The 18,922-nt window shown below is 46.8% G+C and overlaps 1 protein-coding gene across 2 annotated transcripts in view; it reads right to left on the bottom strand.

Annotated features, from left to right (window-relative positions):
* The window catches only part of SLC5A11 (solute carrier family 5 member 11), a 45,906-nt gene that overhangs the window by 6,958 nt on the left and 20,026 nt on the right, over window positions 1-18,922 (bottom strand). For both annotated transcript variants that reach the window (XM_015067115.3, XM_027042997.2), the window contains 5 exons: window positions 17,629-17,733; window positions 16,364-16,469; window positions 13,712-13,792; window positions 9,985-10,190; window positions 5,419-5,554 (listed from right to left, as the gene is read on the bottom strand). In XM_015067115.3, coding sequence (XP_014922601.2) covers window positions 5,419-5,554; window positions 9,985-10,190; window positions 13,712-13,792; window positions 16,364-16,469; window positions 17,629-17,733 — 634 coding nt within the window. The remainder of the gene's footprint in view (window positions 1-5,418; window positions 5,555-9,984; window positions 10,191-13,711; window positions 13,793-16,363; window positions 16,470-17,628; window positions 17,734-18,922) is intronic.

Genomic DNA, 18,922 nt, shown 5'->3' with positions numbered 1-18,922 from the left:
GCCGGGGCTAGCTATCACAGAACTGCTGTTTACTTTTTCATAACCATATGAGGAAGGCAGAGATTACTTTAACCATTTCACAGATAAGGAACCAGGGTGAAGGACCTGATTATAAACACCTACGTCATGTCAGAGGCAGAGTTGAAACCCAGGTCTCCTGACTTCCAATCCAATTTTTCAGAGGAGGAAGACCAAGAGAGTGTATGTTTTCCATCTTTAATGAGTCAGCCAGTCACCTCATCTGAGGCTCAATCGTGACCACTGGGACCTTCAGAACTCTGTATGGTCTCAATGGTTTGGCACCTCCATCTGAATGACATCTTTCCTGTCACCTTGTCACCTTCTGCCTTCCTCAGCTCCTGATATCTGAGCCGACCAATGCTCCTCACCACCATGCCAACGTCTACCCAACACCTGTCACCCTGGCTGGGCCACTTGTGATCTCTCAAGTCTCCTCTGCCAGGTGGACTGAACACTAGCTCCCATGAATCACTCCTGGTCCCCTAGTCTCAATCCAAAGGCTTCAGTCCTTTTTCCTCATTTTGAGGGGTGACACTGCTTTTCAGCCCATCTCGAACCTCAGTTTACAAGTGAACATGGAGCCCTCCACTGCCTGTGCCGACGTCCCCCCCATCCCCGGCCCATTCCAATGCAGTTCCAGTGATAACCATTTAGGTGAGGCCTCAAAAGCAGATGTTGGACAGTATACCAGATGAGCTTATCTGTTCTATATTTTTACCTGCATTAAAACTGCTAATTTAATAAATGTCAAAGGAGACCACGATTTTAAAATGCAAAATGGGGCACCCGGGTGGCTCAACTGGTTAAGCTTCCAACCTCGGCTGAGGTCATATCTCGCGGTTCGTGGGTTCAAGCCCCGTGTCGGGCTCTGTGGCTGACAGCTCTGTTTCAGATTCTGTGCCTCCTTCTCTCTCTGCCCCTCCCCTGCTCACACTCTGTCTCTGTCTCTCTCAAAAATGAAAAAAAAAAATTTTTTTAGATGCAATATTGTTGTATCTTCCTTTTTGTAACATCAGACCTCAGAAATGGAAATACTCTTGGCCCTTTCATCCACTGGGAAGTCCAAAGTCATACTGGTCTCTATAAAATTTCTCCACACGCTGTCATTTGTCTTCTCAAGGACGGGACCCTTTGCTCCACTAACATCCACCAATGGGTGTTGTGGCCACAACCGATCATACAATTGCTGCAGAATAGAAGTAGATGCCCCCAAAACTCTGGTTCAATCCTTACATAAAATTAAAACTGTAGACCAAAAGTGATACTTGATGAGAAGTCTTGAGCTGAAAACATCTTAAGAAAAATTATTTTGAGAGTTCAAAGTTCTTGGCTTTTTATGACTCCTCTGAGAAGTCTTAAAAGATAAGGAAGTACTGTCATTCCCATGCCCAGAACATCGTAAGGAGCCTCCCAGTCGGGCAAAGGTCTTGTTCACCTTCAAATCCTATGGGCTTTGCTTCTTTTTGTCCAAAAGCCCCTCTCTTCAAGGTACATCTAGAAGGAGAAAGACTCTCCCGGAGATATTTAATTAACTACACAGTTTAACCTTTGGTTGTTAACTTCAGGTTGTTTATCCTTCTCGACATGCAACCTTCAACCATGAAATGTGACAGACACAGTTTACAAGGCCATTGTCCTTGTCTGTTCAGCTTAAAGAATCCATAAGGATATTAGTTGGCTCAGCTAAGTTACATGTGGAACCAACGGCCTGGCAGATCATTAACCCACATTCAGTAACAACCACCCACATGCCTTAGGTTAATTAATCAACCATTCAGATCTGGGGCAGGTTCTTCTGTCAGAACCTCTGATGTCTGACAGGAAGGATGCTTCTGGCAATGTCAGATCCGAATAACACAAAACCTGTTTCTGAATGCCAACATTCACCGGAGGTTCACTATGGCTCAGGTGCTATAGATAAAGACAGTACATATACCTTCTCTATATTCTTCACAACTCCATGGGGAAGATGTGGTTATTACCCCCATTTTAAAGACAAGTAAATTGAGGCCCAGGGAGGTGAAAAGGCTTCCCCAAATCATACAGCTAGAAGTATCATGGCTGGGTCTCATTCCCATTTCCAGGGTTCATTTCCAGGGCTCAGGTGGGACCACTGGCTTTGTAAATGGGTACATTTCTAGACTCATGTTTTATTGGTTTTGAGGGTGGTTTTGCTTCTCTCTTAGTTTCCACTAGGGTTCATTTCAAAGTCTGCACCATTTCTCACTTGGATAAGCGGAAGAGAGTGTTGTCCAGACTCATGATAGCTCAGGACTGCAGCATCCTGTTAGGTGGTTTCTGGACCCAGTTGAGGATTCAGGGGGCACCTGGCAGAGCAGACATGGGGGAAGACACAGGAACAGGTAAGTAGAGTGGCCAGGGTTTCTCAGTCTTCTGGAGGGCTTGTTAAAAACAGATTGCCGGGCTTCGACTCCAAGAGATTCTGACTCAGTAGGTCTTGGATGGGGCCTGAAAATTTGCATTGTTTTTAAAGAGAGAGAGCACAGGTTGGGGAGAGAGGCAGACTGAGACAGAGAGGGAGAGAGAGAGAGAATTAAACAGGCTTCACACTTGAGTGTGGAGGGGGCTCGATCCCACAACTCTGGGATCATGACCTGAGCCGAAATCAAGAGTCAGATGCTCAACCGACTGAGCCACCCAGGCGCCCCTGAAAGCCTGCGTTTCTAACAAGTTCCAAGGTGACACTGATGCTGCTAGACTGGGGACGACACTTGGAGAAGCACTGGTCCAGGCCTTCAAACACACTATGACCACCTCACCCTCTCCACCCTACTTCACTCACTCTTCACACTTACTGCTGGTACCACATGCTAGAGTGTTTTGATTCATATTTTAGCTTGCTTTTTCCTGAGTACCAGACTCATCCATTACATTACAAAGTCCTTAGGGACAAAGAACATGGCATCGTGATTGCTGATTGGCTGGCTGTTAACAGTGATGGTCAGGGTCTTGTGATTGGTCTTCCAGACACCGATCCAAAGCTTAAAGTGTAATTTGCTGCAAGATACAGTAACATGAGGGGCACCTGGCTGGCTCGGTCAGTTGAGCGTCCAATTCTTGGTTTCTGCTCAGGTCAAAACCTCATGATTCATTAGTTCGAGCCCCGCATTGGGCTCTGCGCTGACAATGTGGGGTCTGCTTGAGATCCTCTCTTTCCCTATCTCTCTGCCCCTTCCCTGCCATGCGCGCTCTCTCTCTCAAAATAAACAAACTTGATACATGATTAAGAGTCGGGCTTTGGAGGCCGATGCACCTAGGTTCAAATCCCAGCTCACCCAGCACTAGCCAGGTAACTTCTGGCAAGTCACGTAGCCTAGGAGGGGTCTAGATTGCTCTTCCGTAACCCCCACATCCAACCCATCATTAATCTTATTAGCTCGGGGCACCTGGGTGGCTCAGTCGTGAAATGCTGGACTCTTGATTTCAGCTCTGGTTACGACCTCACAGTTGGTGAGTTTGAGCCTCGCATCAGGCTCTGTGCTGACAGCACAGGACCTGCTTGGGATTCTCTCTCTCTCTCTCAAAATAAATGAATAAACTTAAAAAAAATCTTATTGGCTCCACTCTGAAATGTATTTTGAAAACATCCATATGGATCAACTTTTTTTTTTTTTTTAATGTTTAGTTTTGAGAGACAGAGTATGAGCTGGGGAGGGGCAGAGAGAGAGGGAGACATAGAATCCGAAGCAGGCTCCAGGTCTGAGCTGTCAGTACAGAGCCCAACACGGGGCTTGAACTCACAAGCCTCGAGATCATGACCTGAGATAAAGTTGGACGCTTAACCGACTGAGCCACCCAGGCGCCCCTTTGTGGATCAACGGCTTCCTTGTCACAGAGGACATCCCTGGAAAGCTTGTCAGAAGAAACCACTGCCCAGCATTCCCTGCAACATCTCCCTGTCACTCACAGCTGTCACACTCAGTGCCTGTCACTCACAGCTGTCGGCACAATCAATGGATATTTATTATCTTTTTCTCCTCCACCACTAGAATGTGAGCCCTACAACAGCAGAGATACTGTTTGTCTTATTCACTAATGGATCCCAGCATCTTCTAGAATAAGGCCTGGCAGATCATTGGCGGATACACAGAAGAATAAATAAATGAGCAGATGAACTGACTTCTCTGAGCTTCAATCTCCTCATCTGTAAATGAAAACAGCCCTAAAAGTACCTATCTCTTAAGGCTGTTTTGAGGAGTAAATGAGATAATACATTTAAAAAAAAAAAAAAGAGCAAACACTTCTACAGTGCTTACTTGTGCCAGAACTGCTTTACGTCTCATGAAGTAATATCCCCGTTTTATGAGTGAGGAAACAGAGGCAAGTGGCTTTCCAAGGTCACATAGCTAGTATGTGGCAGAGCCAGGATTCTGGCTGCACCGTTCAAATCAGAGTCCATATTCATAACCACTGCACTCTCGGTTAAGACTCGGCGTGATGAACGTAGGTTGTTTAAAGCTGCATTCTTGTGCACGTGTTAAGCCTACCCGAGAGCTGTGTATTTTCCATCAAGTCACTCCAGCTCTTAGTCTCAGGAGGGTTTTTCCAAGCCTTGTGCGCTTTCCCTGGACACCGGCCCAGTGACTCTGGGTTCTCCATGCCATCTGGACTGCAGGAGCATGAGCCCAGCGTCTAGCACCACGGACAGCTCCCCACACGTTCCTCCTAATGCTTACTGTCCTAAGTTATTCTGACAAAATTTCTGGGCCATCCTACCCTTTCTTTACCAGGTGGCACTGTTTAGGATAAAGCACAAAGGAGGAAGCACTCTAGGTTACACTCCCCTTTGAGTTAACAGCCTTGGTGGGCATGAGAGAAAGCTCACCGATATGGAAAAAGAGGAACTTTCCTCCATACAGATCAGCCGTTCCTGACATCACAGTGACTCCCGATTACACCCTCCCCCCAGTCCTGTTTATCCACACAGTGCAAATGTCATCACTTTACCAGACTGAAAAAACTTTTCTAAGGCAAATATTCTAGAGGCTATGATATCCCTGATTTTTGTTAAATACCCCCAAAGTTATTTGGCCACTGGGCCAAAATGACCAAATGGAGCGGAAACACTAAAGCATTAAGAGGAACTCTCACATTAGTATTTAGGAAACTGACATCTGGAACCACAAGGTCTTAGCTCAGTTTGTGGCTTCAAAAAAATACACACGGGTCACCCCTCGATTGGACATACACTAGACGTTCCTGTTGCACCCCTGTTGGGAAACAGTATAGAGTCAAATGTCCGGATGGAGATACCTCAGTCCAAATCACTCTGCAGGGACTCCAATCACATTCTATGATGGCAGTCATACATTTAGAACATGTCACAGGGCCTGAAACTCAAAGACAGATGTCCTCTACTCCCCACTGTCTTCTCACCTGGGAAGAGGACACGACTGACCATTCCAGGGAATACCATCATGAAGAGAGGAAGCACCTTCAGGTATGCAGCCATCAGAGAGCCTCCTTTGGCATGGGACAGGTTCTTGGCAGCCAGAGACCGCTGAACAATCACCTGGAAAACAGTGGGGTGGTTGGGAGCTGAGGTGGCTCTCTGTAATGGCAAACTAAGTGTGCACAGCTCCTGAGTACGTGTCAAGGATTTAGGATCTTGGTTTGCCTGGCTTCCCTCAGAGGAAACATTGCTTCCCTATCTCCAATACCCATCATACAGTTCGGGAAGCCAGGAATCCCATTCTGTTCCCTCCCCACTCCTTTATCCTGGGATTGCCGCTGGCCAATTAGATTTCTCCACAGAGTTACTCTATTTCTCTGGCTACCATTTTCAGTTAAGGACAGGTACAAATCCAAGGTGGGCCAGTTACAACTTCCCATGGAACTTCTCTAAGTATCTGACTTCAGCTCAGGTCATGATCTCATGGTTTGTGGTTCAAGCCCCGTGTCGGGTCTGTGCTGACAGCTCAGAGCCTGGAGCCTACTTCGCATTCTGTGTCTCCCTCTCCCTCTCTGCCCCTCCCCTACTCATGCTCTGCCTCTCCCTCTCTCAAAAATAAACATTAAAAAATTTTTGAGAGACGGGTGCCTGGGTAGCTCAGTCGGTTAAGTGTCCGACTTCAGCGCAGGTCATGATCTCATGGTTTGTGAGTTCGAGCCCTGTGTCGGGCTCTGTGCGGGACAGCTCGGAGCCTGGAGCCCACTTCCGATTCTGTGTCTCCTGTCTCCTTCCCTCTCTGCCCCTCCCCCACTCTTGCTTTGTCTCTCTGTCTCTCAACAATGAATAAACGCTAAAAACAATTTTTTTTTAATTAAAAAATTTTTTTTTGAGAGAGAGACAGAGCACACCCCCAGGCCCAAGTCATGGAACCACAGTTCATAGGACTGGTATGAAAAGCAATTAATTCCCCGAATGGTTAGATCAGGGCCTGGATCAGCATCAGGAAATGTTTAAATGCCATTATAATTGTCTACTGTTACTTACCTTCTCAGTCTCTACCCAGGAAGATCTGGAACATTCTTTGTGAATTGTGAATGCTGCTTTACCCATGTCCTGTTCTAAAAGTAGCCTAGACAGAGGGCTGTGCGTTCCCTAGGGCAGCACCAGCACAGTGAACCAAGCAAGTCAGAAGACTCTACAGAATCTAGGTCAGCAGCAATACTGTGTGGTCAAAACCAGAGTCACAGCGTCAAGGAGCGCTTGGGTTTCTAGGCCCTCTTGCCCTGCCTGGCATTTGGAAGGAGACAGAGTCCCCTGTGACTACGTCCCCAGGCTCCTGAACCATGCAAGGTGGGTTGGAGGTGGCTTTCAAAGGGTGCATGCTGGAATCCCAACTAAGAAGGGCGTGAGGAATCTCAAGGAAATATTTGCACAAATTCATACTGTGCGAAGAGCAGTTAACAGGGGCGTGTGGCTGGCTCAGTGGGTAGAACATGTGATTCTTTTTTTTTTTTTTAATTTTTTAAAAACGTTTATTTGAGGGAGAGAGACAGAGCGTGAGTAGGGGAGGGGCAGAGAGAGGCGCAGAGAGAATCCAAAGCAGGCTCCAGGCTCTGAGCCATCCACACAGAGCCCGACATGGGGTTTGAACCCACAAGCTTGTGAGATCATGACCTGAGCTGAATCCAGACACTTAACCAACTGAGCCACACAAGACTCCCCTTTGCGATTCTCCATCTTAGCATTATGAGTTTAAGCCCCACATTGGGCGTGGAGCCTACTTAAAAAAAAAAATAGTAACATAAACCATAGCAAACCTATAAATGTTTTTAATGGTGTATTAGCTGTCTCTCCAACAAAAGGACTATGACCAAATTCCTCATCCTTTCCTCTTCTGTAACCATTAGTAACCCCACTTAACAGATGAGGAAACAAGATGTTAGGATGCCAAGGTTACCCCCCTGAACTTAATTTCAGGCCTGGTAAGTTTGCTTTGTTTCATGTTTATCTTTGAGGTGGGGGAGGGGCAGAGAGGGAGGGGGACGGGGGATCCAAGCAGGCTCCGCGCTGTCAGTGCAGAGCCGGACGCCAGGCTGAAACTCACACCCCGAGCTGAAACCGGATGCTCAACCGACTGAGCCACCCAGGTGCTCCCAGGCCTGTGAAGTTCAAAGCTCATGCTGTTAACCTAGATCTGCGCTGTGTCCCAAGGTCTCCTCTACCTGAGATGGGCTGAGGGGGAGAAGATTTGCCAAGGACGGGCTCCTTCTTAGAGGGGCGGTACACGTGCGCTGCGCCCACCACTGCCCTGGGCGCAGAGGAGTCGTGGCCCGTGGGGGGACCCGGCCTCCTTTTCCTGCAGTGTTAACCAGCATACATTCCGCGCATACATTCTGCGGCCCTACTCCATGATCGTTACTTCGGTTAAACTTCCATCAGCCCTGACTCTGCAATACGGCTGCCAAGATGGCACACAGGTCTCTCGTCTTCAACAGGAGAGGCATTTTGATTCACGGGGCTTAAATCTTGACAAAGTACTAACAGGTATACAGCAGGAAACAACTTCCGTCCAACCTGGCGCGACTGCCCTGTCTCCCTGCCCATGAGCCCTCTTCTTTCTTTTACCTACATGCATCCGGGCTCCTTTGTGCAAATATAAGAAATGTGAACATTGATTCTATCCACACTGTGTTAACACAAGGGCTGCATCCTGTGCTGCCTTGTACCTTATTTGTTTCTCCTTTGCACTGGCTGTTCCCTCTGCTGCACACTCTGTTCCCCACCTATCGCTGGGAGCCCTGCTCCTCTCCTTCGAAGCCTGTACTTCCAAGGGTCACTTCTTGGTCCTACCTCCCCTTGCCACCCTATTTTATTTATTTTTTAATATATATTTTTAATCTCTACACCCAGTGTGGGACGTGAACTCAACCCTGAGATTAAGAGTTGCATGTTCCACCACTGCCCTTTTAAAAAATTTTTAATTTATTTTTATGGGGCGCCTGAAGCCTGCTTTGGATTCTGTGTCTCCCTCTCTCTCTGCCCCTTCCCCAATCACGGTCTCTCTCTCTCTCTCTCAAAAATAAATACACATTTAAAAAATAAATTTTTAGGGGCGCCTGGGTGGCTCAGTCAGTTGAGCGTCCTACTTCGGCTCAGGTCATGATCTCGCGGTTCGTGAGTTCAGGCCCCGTGTCGGGCTCTGTGCTGACAGCTCAGAGCCTGGAGCCTGTTTCAGATTCCGTGTCTCCCTCTCTCTCTCTGACCCTCCCCCGTTCATGCTCTGTCTCTGTCTCAAAAATAAATTTAAAAAAAATTTTTAAATAAATAAAATTTTAATTTATTTTTAATTTTTTAAATGTGTATTTATTTGAGAGAGTGTGAGTGGGGGAAGGTCACAGAGAGGGGACAGAGGATTGGAAGCAGGCTCTGTGCTGACAGTAGAGAGCCCAATGTGAGGCTTGAACCCACGAACCGTGACATCATGACCTGAACCAAAGTTGGATGCTTAACCCACTCAGCCACCCAGGAACCCATACCACCACCCTATTTTGAACTGCACTCCCACACTCAACTCCTGTTTCCCTACCCTGCTTTAAAAAAAAAAAAAAAGATATATATCACCTTTAAATATTCCACACAATTTGCTTAAGTAGATATATTGTCTGTCTACCCCCCCACTAGAAGAAGGTGAGCTCCGGGAGAGGCGAGAGCCCTGTCTGATTTGTTTGCTCATGATTTCCAAGTGCCTGGTACACAGAGGACACCCAGTATTTGTTGAGCAAATGAGGCCCACTATCAATTTTAATCTCCTTTTGAAATATATCATCTGTTTTGCTTAGTGGATCTTTCCCGACATTAGCAGGATGTATTAAGAGTTCCCCTTCGTGGGCACCTGGGTGGCTCAGTCAGTTGAGTGACCAACTCTCAGTTTCAGCTCAGGTCATGATCTTGTGGTTCATGGTTTTGAGTCCCACATCAGGCTCTGCACTGATGGTGCAGAGCCTGCTTGGGATTCTCTCTCTCTCTCTCTCTCTCTCTCTCTCTCTCTCTGCCCCACCCCTGCTCCTGCTCTCTCTCTCTCAAAATAAATAAATAAACTTAAAAAAAAAAAAAGAGGGGCACCTGGGTGGCTCAGTCGTTAAGCATCTGACTTTGGCTCAGGTCATGATCTCACGGTTTGTGAGTTCAAGTCCCACCTTGGGTAAGCTTGTGCCCTGCTTCGGGGGAACCCCACTTCTCTTTCTCCCTCTGCCCCTCATGATTTTCTCTCCTCTCTCTCTCTGCCCCTTGCACACTTACACCCTCTGTTTCTCTCTCTCAAAAAGAAAAGAGTTCCCCTTTGCAAATATTAGTAGCTTTGGATTTGCCCCTACATGAGCAAGCTCAAGAGGTAAAACAACACACAGATGTAGAAAGGAAGTAGTCGAGCTTGGGGGCAAGGGGGCGGGGAATGCAAACAAAAGCAGATGGAGGGAAGAAAAACCGGAGTCTCCGGCCCCCCAAGGAAAGAAGCCTCCCGGAGGGCGCTCGCTCAGCCCGCTGGTCTGTACCTGATCCGTGCACCAGTACCAGAGGGACGGGATGGACATTCCAAATAGGATCCCGGGCCACGGGAGATCGGATGTCAGTGGGTCTCTGAAAATATGGAAGGCGTCATCTCGGGGCAGTCCGCAGCTGCTGTTCTCACTCCGGTTGCTGGCCAGGGCCAAGAAGTACTTGTCCTTTAGGCCTTCCATCCCTCCGACTGCAGCAAAACCTAGAATTCAGAGGAATAGCAAATTGTCCAGAAACTCAGAGCAATCCACACCAAGCGGTTAAGGGGATGGTAGGAGATGGGTGAAATCCTACTTAGAGCAGAGCTACTCAGGAAGGTTAGTCGCCTTCAAGGTTCTTAACTTTTTTTATATGCCTTTGGTAGTGATTCTGTATTGCTTCTCAAAAGATTAATAATCAGGGGCGCCTGGGTGGCTCAGTCAGTAAAGCATCTGACCTCAGCTCAGGTCATGATCTCACCCTGCGTCGGCTCTGTGCTGACAGCTGAGAGCCCGGAGCCTGCTTTGGATTCTGTGTCTCCCTCTCTGCCTGCCCCTCCCCTCCTGGTGCTCTCTCTCCCCCTCCCTCAAAAATGAATAAACATTAAAAAATATTAATAACATAATACAAAATACATAGGACTGTAAAGGAAACAGATATACTGAAGACAATCATTGAAACATAAAAATTGTGACTCAATAATTTACATATTTGCTCCATTAAACAGTAAGAACCAGCAGTGAGTGTAATAACAATTTATTTATTTTTAAGATTTTATTTTCAAGTAATGTCTACACCCAACATGGGGTTAGTTAAAATGAAGGTTAATATAAATAGCTTTTTTAAAAAAAGGCTTTTTCTTTTTAATCACTCTAAAAGACAACTGACTGTCTAAAGCAAAACTTGTAGCATTGTATTGGGGTTTAAAACATCTGTAAATGTATGGCAACAATAAAAGACAGAAGAGAGGATTTGGGAGTGTAATATTGTAAGGTTCTTTTTTCTTCTTTTTTTTTTTGAGAGAGACTTGTGCTGTCTCTCTCTGAAAAATAAACATTCAAAAAAAATTTTTAAATGAATTCAGTAAAGTTGCAGATACAAAAACCAACATACAAAAATCAGTTGTGTTTCTATACACTAACAAACGATTGAAAGGAGAAATTAAGAAAACCCCGTTTACAACTGCATCACAGAGGATAAAAAAAAAAAAATAGGAACAATTGTAACCAAGATGAAGTGTCTGTGCACTGAAAACTATAACACACTGATGAAAGAAATTAAGGAAAACACAAATAAATGGGCAGATATTGTGTTCATGGATTAGAAGAATTAATATTATCAGGGGCGCCTGGGTGGCTCAGTCGGTTAAGCGTCCGACTTCAGCTCAGGTCACGATCTCACAGCTCATGGGTTCAAGCCCCACATCGGGCTCTGTGCTGACAGCTCGGAGCCTGGAGCTGCTTCAGATTCTGTGTCTCCCTCTCTCTCTGCCCCTCTCCCGTTCATGCTCTCTCTCTGTCTCAAAAGTAAAAATAAACATTAAAAAAAAATTAATATTATCAGCATGTCCACACCCCCCAATGAGATCTACAGATTCTTTTTCTTTTCTTAATAAGCCCTATGCCCAACATGAAGCTTGAACCCACGAGCCTGAGATCAACAGTCGCATTCTCTGACAACTGAGCCAGCCAGGTGCCCTGCACTCTACAAAATCAGTGGAATCCCTATCAAAATTTCAATGGCTTTCCTCACAGAAATAGAAAAAAAAAAAAAATCATCCTAAAATTCATATGGAGCCACAAAAGACCCAGATACCCAAAGCAACATTGAGAAAGGAGAACAAGGTGGGAGGCATCATGCTTCCTGATTTCAAGCTTATTATAAAGCTGTAGGAACCAAAACCATATGGTGTTGGCATAAAAAGACTCACAGACCAATAGGACACACAGACCAATGTGACGGAATTGAGGACACGGAAATTAACCCACACGTATATGGCCAGTTAGTTTTCAACATGTGAATCTCTGCAGATCCCTTGGGAGAACATCTAATAAAGCAGATTGGTGAAGATTACAGAGGGCTGATCTGTAATCTCTTTCCTTCCCGACTGTAATGGATTAAGTAATGGAACTTCCCCACTGAGAACCCATACTTTTGTGGAGAAAGGTCTAGAGGTGTTGCGAAGAATGACAGACCTTGGGAAGATCTAGATTTTGGGTCTCTTTGCATCTGAAACCTGGGAGGTTCAAAGGTTTGGTATTTATGACAGTGACCACATCGAGCATTTTTCTAATACAGCTGACAATTGTCCTTCAGGTATTTGTTACTCATTTGTATTTCCTCTTTAAAAAAAAAAAAAGTTTATTTATTTTTGAGAGAGACCAAGAGTTGGGGAGAGACAGAGAGGGAGGGAGACATAGAATCCCAAGCAGGTTCCAGGCTCTGAGCTCTCAGTCCAGAGCCTGACTCAGGGCTCAAACTCACGAACCGTGAGATCATGACCTGAGCTGAAGCCAGACGCTTAACCGGCTGAGCCACCCAGGTGCCCCTGTATTTCCTCTTCACATACGGTATACCAGTGAAGTTTTCTTCTTCATGAGGGTCCAAAACATTTGTTAAAGTTAATGAGCAATTTTTGTTCATGTTGTGAAACAATTATTCCATAATTACTTCCTTAAAGTTTTGCTTAAAAGACGAAAGCCACACATAAACGCAATTTGAAATGTGCAGAAAGGCACAATGCTATGATAAAACTCGTATCTCCTCGACCCCTGTTCCTAGACAATTCCTGAGTCCTTATTTCTTGTGACTTTGACACTCTTGAGGAACTGATTAGGAATCTTGTAAAATGATTCTCCATCGGATGTCTGATGTTTATTCCTGAATAACATTGAGGTTATGTGGTTTTGGTAAGCATGGCACAGAGGCTCCGTTATGTCCCTCTCACCCTATGAGCAGCTACATATCAATATGTCCTATTCCCGCGATCACTTACCTACAATGGTGCATGCCAGGTTGCCCCACGGTAAAGCGACTATTTTCCCCTTTGTGATTAGTGAGTATCTTCGACGTGGTAACTGAGATCATGCAAAAATCCCTGGTAACTTGAGCATTTACCGTTGAATCTTGCCTCCAATTATCATTGTGGTGCCCTCATGTTGATTTTCTATTTCTCTCCCTCTGTCTGCATTTATTAATTGGAATTCTTCTGTAAGAAGAATTTTGTCCCTCTGTCCCTTTTATTTATTAATCATTTTTCCCTCTCAATATAGGAGGAACTATTCATTTTTACCTAAAAATCAGTAAACTTCCGGGGCGCCTGGGTGGCTCAGTTGGTTAAGCGTCTGACTTCAGCTCAGGTCATGATGTCCCGGTTCGTGAGTCGGAGCCCCGCGTCGGCTCTGTGCTGACAGTGCAGAGCCTGCTTGTGATTCTCTCTCCCTCTCTCTCTCTGCCCTTTCCCACCCCCACCCCCACCCCCCACCCCCACCCCCCACCCCCGGTGCTTTCTCTCTCTTTCTCAAAATAATGGATAAACTTGAAAAACAAAAAAACCCAGTAAATTTCCATAAGTTCAGTTCTCTTCCAGCTAAAACAACCATGTCTCAAGGAAATCACCCATGACGGAATGCCCCAGGGGTATGCTTTTGACAGCTGGGTTTGCTGATCCCTGTGATGAGAGCAGATGTCCCTTCCTGAGAGAGGGCCTGTCACCCACCCAAGTGACCCTGGGGCCCCACTTACTGTAGCCCATCAGGATGAGTGCTCCTATAAGCATGATCAGAGTCTGCAGGGCATCCGTGTAGATCACGGCAGCCAGGCCACCTGGGGGTGGGGGTGGGGATAAGCATGGAGATGAGGGTCAGACACCCTGGGTTAACAACAGAGAGAATCTGGAAGCTCAAGACCTGAGATTTCTTAGTGTTGTTTGCAAAGATGGCCACAAGACCTCCTTCCTGGGCACAGGCCCATGTTGCCTTGTGGCTTTCCTGCTCCTTTTCATGTTTTTTTTTTTTTTTAAATGTTTGTTTTTGAGAGACAGAGCGAGAGAGAGAGAGAGAGAGAGAGAGAGACAGCATGAATTGGAGAGGGGCAGAGAGAGAGAGACACAGAATCCGAAGCAGGCTCCAAGCCCTGAGCTGTCAGCAGAGCCTGACGCGGGGCTCGAACTCATGGACTGTGAGATCATGACCTGAGCCAAAGCCGAATGTTTAACCAACTGAGCCACCCAGGTGCTCCTGCTTTTCATGTTGATGTAAATAAAGCTGATTTCTCTATGTCTTAACTATGGGCTTGGCCAAATGACTTGCTTCGACCAACAGAATATGGGGCAGTGCTACTGTGCAGGCCTAAGCCTAGCCCTCAAGGGCCCTGAAGCTTCTGCTCTTGCTTAAGACCATCGTTTTAAGTCCTTATATCTGTGGGTGGTTTGTTACACAGTAATTTCTAACTGATTCAGGAAGTGATGCATGGGCTGTAGTCCCCAAGCTCTGAACAGCTTTATTTTTAACCCTGGAAAAAGGATATGAGTACTAGGTATTCAGAGCCCTAACAGGCTTCCTGAGCAGGCTCCTGTGGTTGGCCTCAGTGAATTCTTCTTACTTTTGCCCCCTAGCACAGTCTTGGTAATGACAATAATGGCAGCAAATCTATCTGGCCAAGGCCATCTTTCTAGTCTCTTCCTTATACTATACCTCCTTCTTCCCAAAGGGAAAGGGATGTTTATCTGATCGAGCATGTTTTCCGAGTGGGCAAAGTCAGCATGCAATAAAAAACATGGGCAGAGGTGTGGGGTTCTCTACCATGCCTCCTCCTTCCTGGCCAGCAGGAATAGGGCCCTGTCACAAACGGGGAGACACCCAGCCTAGACTCTTGTCCCAACTCTCTGCTGCCTGAGTGCAGTGATCCTGAAGCCGGGTGCCACTGAAACCCGCCATCGTTTTTATACTGATGTTCACTGAACAATTTATCATGTGCCATGCACTCTGTTTAGTATTTTATTCAATTGTTCACCAAATATCTGGTGAGTGCCCTCCCTAGCTCTCCATGGTAGGGATAGAGAAGCAAGCAAAAAGCATGTTCCCTGTCCTCATGGAGATTACAGTCTAATGGGACACGCAGACCAGGAAACAAAGGTAAATTGGCTATTGGGACTAGCCCTTCCCTGGGAAGCCCAGGCACACAGCTTCCATTAGTGCGGAACGCTCTGAGAGATCCTTCAGGGGCCTTTGCATAGGTCTGATTTGACCGCTTTTGAGCTTAGAGCCTCCCGTGGTGTTCCACAGCCCTCGGAGCAAAATCCAGGCTCATTTCATCTTTCATTTCCTTCAAGACACTGGTTGCTGGCCTTTCCCCCATCCCCCGGGCTGCTGAGCCACACGGGGGCAGGGGGGCGGGTGACAATCCGTCTCTGACTGGTGGGAGTGGCCCCCCTGGAGATTAGGGGGTTGCAGCTTGAGCCATCTGCTCATTCAGCGTCAGCCACATTGACCGCCTTTCTGTTCCCCAAACAAAGCATGAGTCTTTACATGTGCCCTTCTCCTAGCCTGGTCTTCTCTTCCTCTGTCCTTCTCTTTAAAGTTTCCTTCCTTTCATTTAAATGCGGTTCAGATGTCACCTTAGAAAGGCCTTCTCTGAACATGCTATGTAAAAAAACAATAATAATAAAAAACCTTTCCTTACCCATCACTCCCCACCTCACCCTGCGTGGAACTTCCTTCACAGCACTTATCAGATTATAACAATACATCCTGATATGATTTATTGGTTTCCTTGTTCATTGTCTGTCTCCCCATCCCTATTAGAATATAAGTTCCTTTGGGGTAAAGATTTTGCCTGTTTTGTCTACTGCTCTACCTCATTTCCTAGCACGATGTCTAGCACATGTAGGTGATATCCAGACATATTTGTGGAATGAGTTATATTATATGAAGAGGAAGCAGAGAAGGGTGAGCTGGAGCAGAAGATGAAGATTAAAAGGTGAATATTCAAAGACAGATATTTGTCCAGGCCATACTCTATGCCAGTCACTCTCCTGCAGTGTGGTTCCGACGGGGAAAAATGATGCTGCCGCACGTTATTCTCCGAGATTACAGTTGCTGACAATCTCATTTTGCAGAGTGCATGTGAATAGACATGCGCCTCACTCAGTTTTCTGCAGTAAATAAATGGAAAATAGCTTGATGCAATTGTGGTGCATTTTCCAATCCTCCCTCTAATCGGGAAGCCCTCTTCCCTTGGACAATGGCCAAGAGACACCATATTATCTGGGGTCATTGATTGAGGTGTAATGAATGGATGGTTTTAACACACTAGAACATCAGAAGATGGGCCAGGAAAAGAAGGGGGCGGGGGTGGCCCACGGCCTCTCAGGCATCACCTCTCGTTCAGACACACCTGCAACGGTGTACAGAGCTGTGATGGCCAACAGCCCAACTATGGCCAGGTAGAGATCCAGATGCAGAGACTGCTGAATAAAGATGGCACCCGCATACATGTCCACCTGTAGAGACATGAAGTTCACGGATGAATGAATGGATGGACATTTTCAGCGCAAGTTCCCCTAAGACTGGATTCCAGCAAACAGAAGAGTCCTACATTGTGCTTTCTTCAGCCACCTCTTCCTGTATCAGAGGTCTCAAACTGGGACCCTTGGGCAAGTACATTTGAGACCCATTCACTGGGCTAATACGACAACCTCCTCAATGGCCCTCCTGCTGCTACTCCTGGTCTTTCTAGCCTCCATTCTCCACTTTGCAACCTTTAGCAAATACCGACATGAGCATATCATCCTTCTCCTGCCCATTAAAATTCTTCCGTGGCACCCTACTGCCCCCAAGATAACGTCTATGTAAATAAGTTAGAGTTGCATGCCAGGCTTCATGGTCTGCTTGACCCTTGGCCTCATTTCCCTCACTCAATCCTTCCCCACTTCCCTAACAAGCTATGCCCATCCATGTCGCCAATGTTTTGCTTGCTCTAGTCCATCCATCGGGAACACCAGTCCCCTTTCTCTAGTTCGTAATCCTCCTTGGTCATGACTTCCCTGGTGACGGCTTCCCCACATCTGTAACTTTCCACCAGACCCAGAGGCAGAATTCTGAAAGGATGCTGTCATCCGACGTCTGTCTTTCAAGCCTGCAGCTGGCATGGACTCAGTTATTGTTTGGATTGAATGGAATTCCTCTGCACCCCCTGCACTCTCCTCACAAGAGACAGGCTCTCCTCAGCCCCAACTGGAAGTGGAGACAGCATCAGCTGAGTCACAGGCAGACCCGGAGGCTGCAACGCATCTGCTCTTGGCCTCTTTCTAGAGACTGGCCCATCCAACCAAAGTTCAAGGTGGAGCAGGCTCAATGGCCTCAACCCATCTGATTAATAGCTGATCATTGTCTAATCCCAGGAGGAATATGACCGCTCCACCCAAGGGGTGACCTGCACCATCTAGCGATGTTGCCAGAGAACCTTTGGCAGAAACTTCTCCCGACTTCTTCTGCCCATGCTTGCTCTCTCCCTCCCACCCCTCCTACCCTCTGCTAACCTCCCGGAAGCCTGCCCAACAGGAGGAGGAAGTGCACAGGGAGGACACACTCCCAAGCAGTGGCTGTAGTTGATCTTCTCACCACGCCACAGGTACACGGCTGGGCTATGCCCCACCTTACCGAGATCTTGGTGAAGATGTAGATAAACAGGTAGAGCACAGCCAAGATGATGGGGATCCTGTTGCCACCAAAGCGTTTCCTCAGGTATTCTGGCATCGTGGTGACCTAGGGGCCAGAGCTCAGTGGTCACCACATACCTGACTTTGGGCACATGGTCTCAGGGCACTGGCCCTTCCCTCCTCCCCAAACTCAGCAGCACCAATGGCCTTCTTGATCATAGGCCTAAGAAGGGAGGAGAAAATGGGGGCAGAGGGGTGGGGTGTGGAGGAATTGGGGTTCTGTGCCGGGGGATGTACCCAACTACCAAAGTTTGCTATCTCTTATCAGTTACTTAATGTTTTCCTTTCAACCAGCTCACCTAAACAGTTAAATACATTTACCTAAACTTCAAATCACCATCATAAATGGAAAATCAACCCTAAATTTAAGAGAACCAGCAAAAATAAACAACGGGTAGTAAAATAAACACCGGGTAGTAAAACAATTCATCATTTTCTATTCCTTTCTGGCAACACCAAAGACTCTGGGCCCTGAGCCTACTCATTTAAAAAAGAAAAAGAATGCTAGAGAAGTGTTGGATTGGTCTTGAAGACAGGCTAGGACCAATGTAAGGCTTTCCCCTTGAGCTCATCAAACAAGTGAAAGACAACAGAAAAGGAAATAACTCCACCACGTGACTCAGTGTGGGGGGTCCCATGTCTGACACCTAAAAGCATCTCAAGAATCTCCATTCGTCCAGGTTCCAAACTTTGGGGAATTGCTCTATTCTCATCCTTTGGTCAGGGGGCACCTGGGTGGCTCACTCGGTGAACTGTCCTACTCCAGATCAGGTCATGATCCCATGTGGTGAGGTTGAGCCCTGCATTGGGCTCTGTGCTGACAGCTCAGAGCCTGGAGCCTGCTTCCGATTCTGTGTCTCCCTCTCCCTCTCTCTCTCCCTCTCCCTCTCTCTCTCTGTCTCTCTGTCCCTCCCCATTTCATGCTCTGTATCTCTCTCTCAAAAATAAACATTAAAACAAGATTTAAACCTTTGGGCAGGTTACCAGCAAAAGCAGGGGATTCTAATAGCAGGCTCCAGGGTTGGCAGAAAGATGAGGGGGGCACTGAATCATGGCGGCTCCCTATGCCCCAGGCTGGGTGGTCCAAAGTCAGACGTCATTACCATATGGGCACCCAAGTGACTGGGGTGTGCTGCTGAAAACCACTGTTGAGGGTTTGGCATGTTCTTTCCCAATCTCCTCACCCTCACTGTACTCTAGCCCCAGACTTGCAGTTGAGACACTGCGACATCAAA

Source organism: Acinonyx jubatus, chromosome E3 (genome assembly GCF_027475565.1).
Source record: "Acinonyx jubatus isolate Ajub_Pintada_27869175 chromosome E3, VMU_Ajub_asm_v1.0, whole genome shotgun sequence".
In the NCBI taxonomy this organism is placed as follows: domain Eukaryota; kingdom Metazoa; phylum Chordata; class Mammalia; order Carnivora; family Felidae; genus Acinonyx; species Acinonyx jubatus.
Note: the sequence above shows the minus strand (reverse complement) of the source record. Positions and strands in the feature narration are given on the sequence as shown.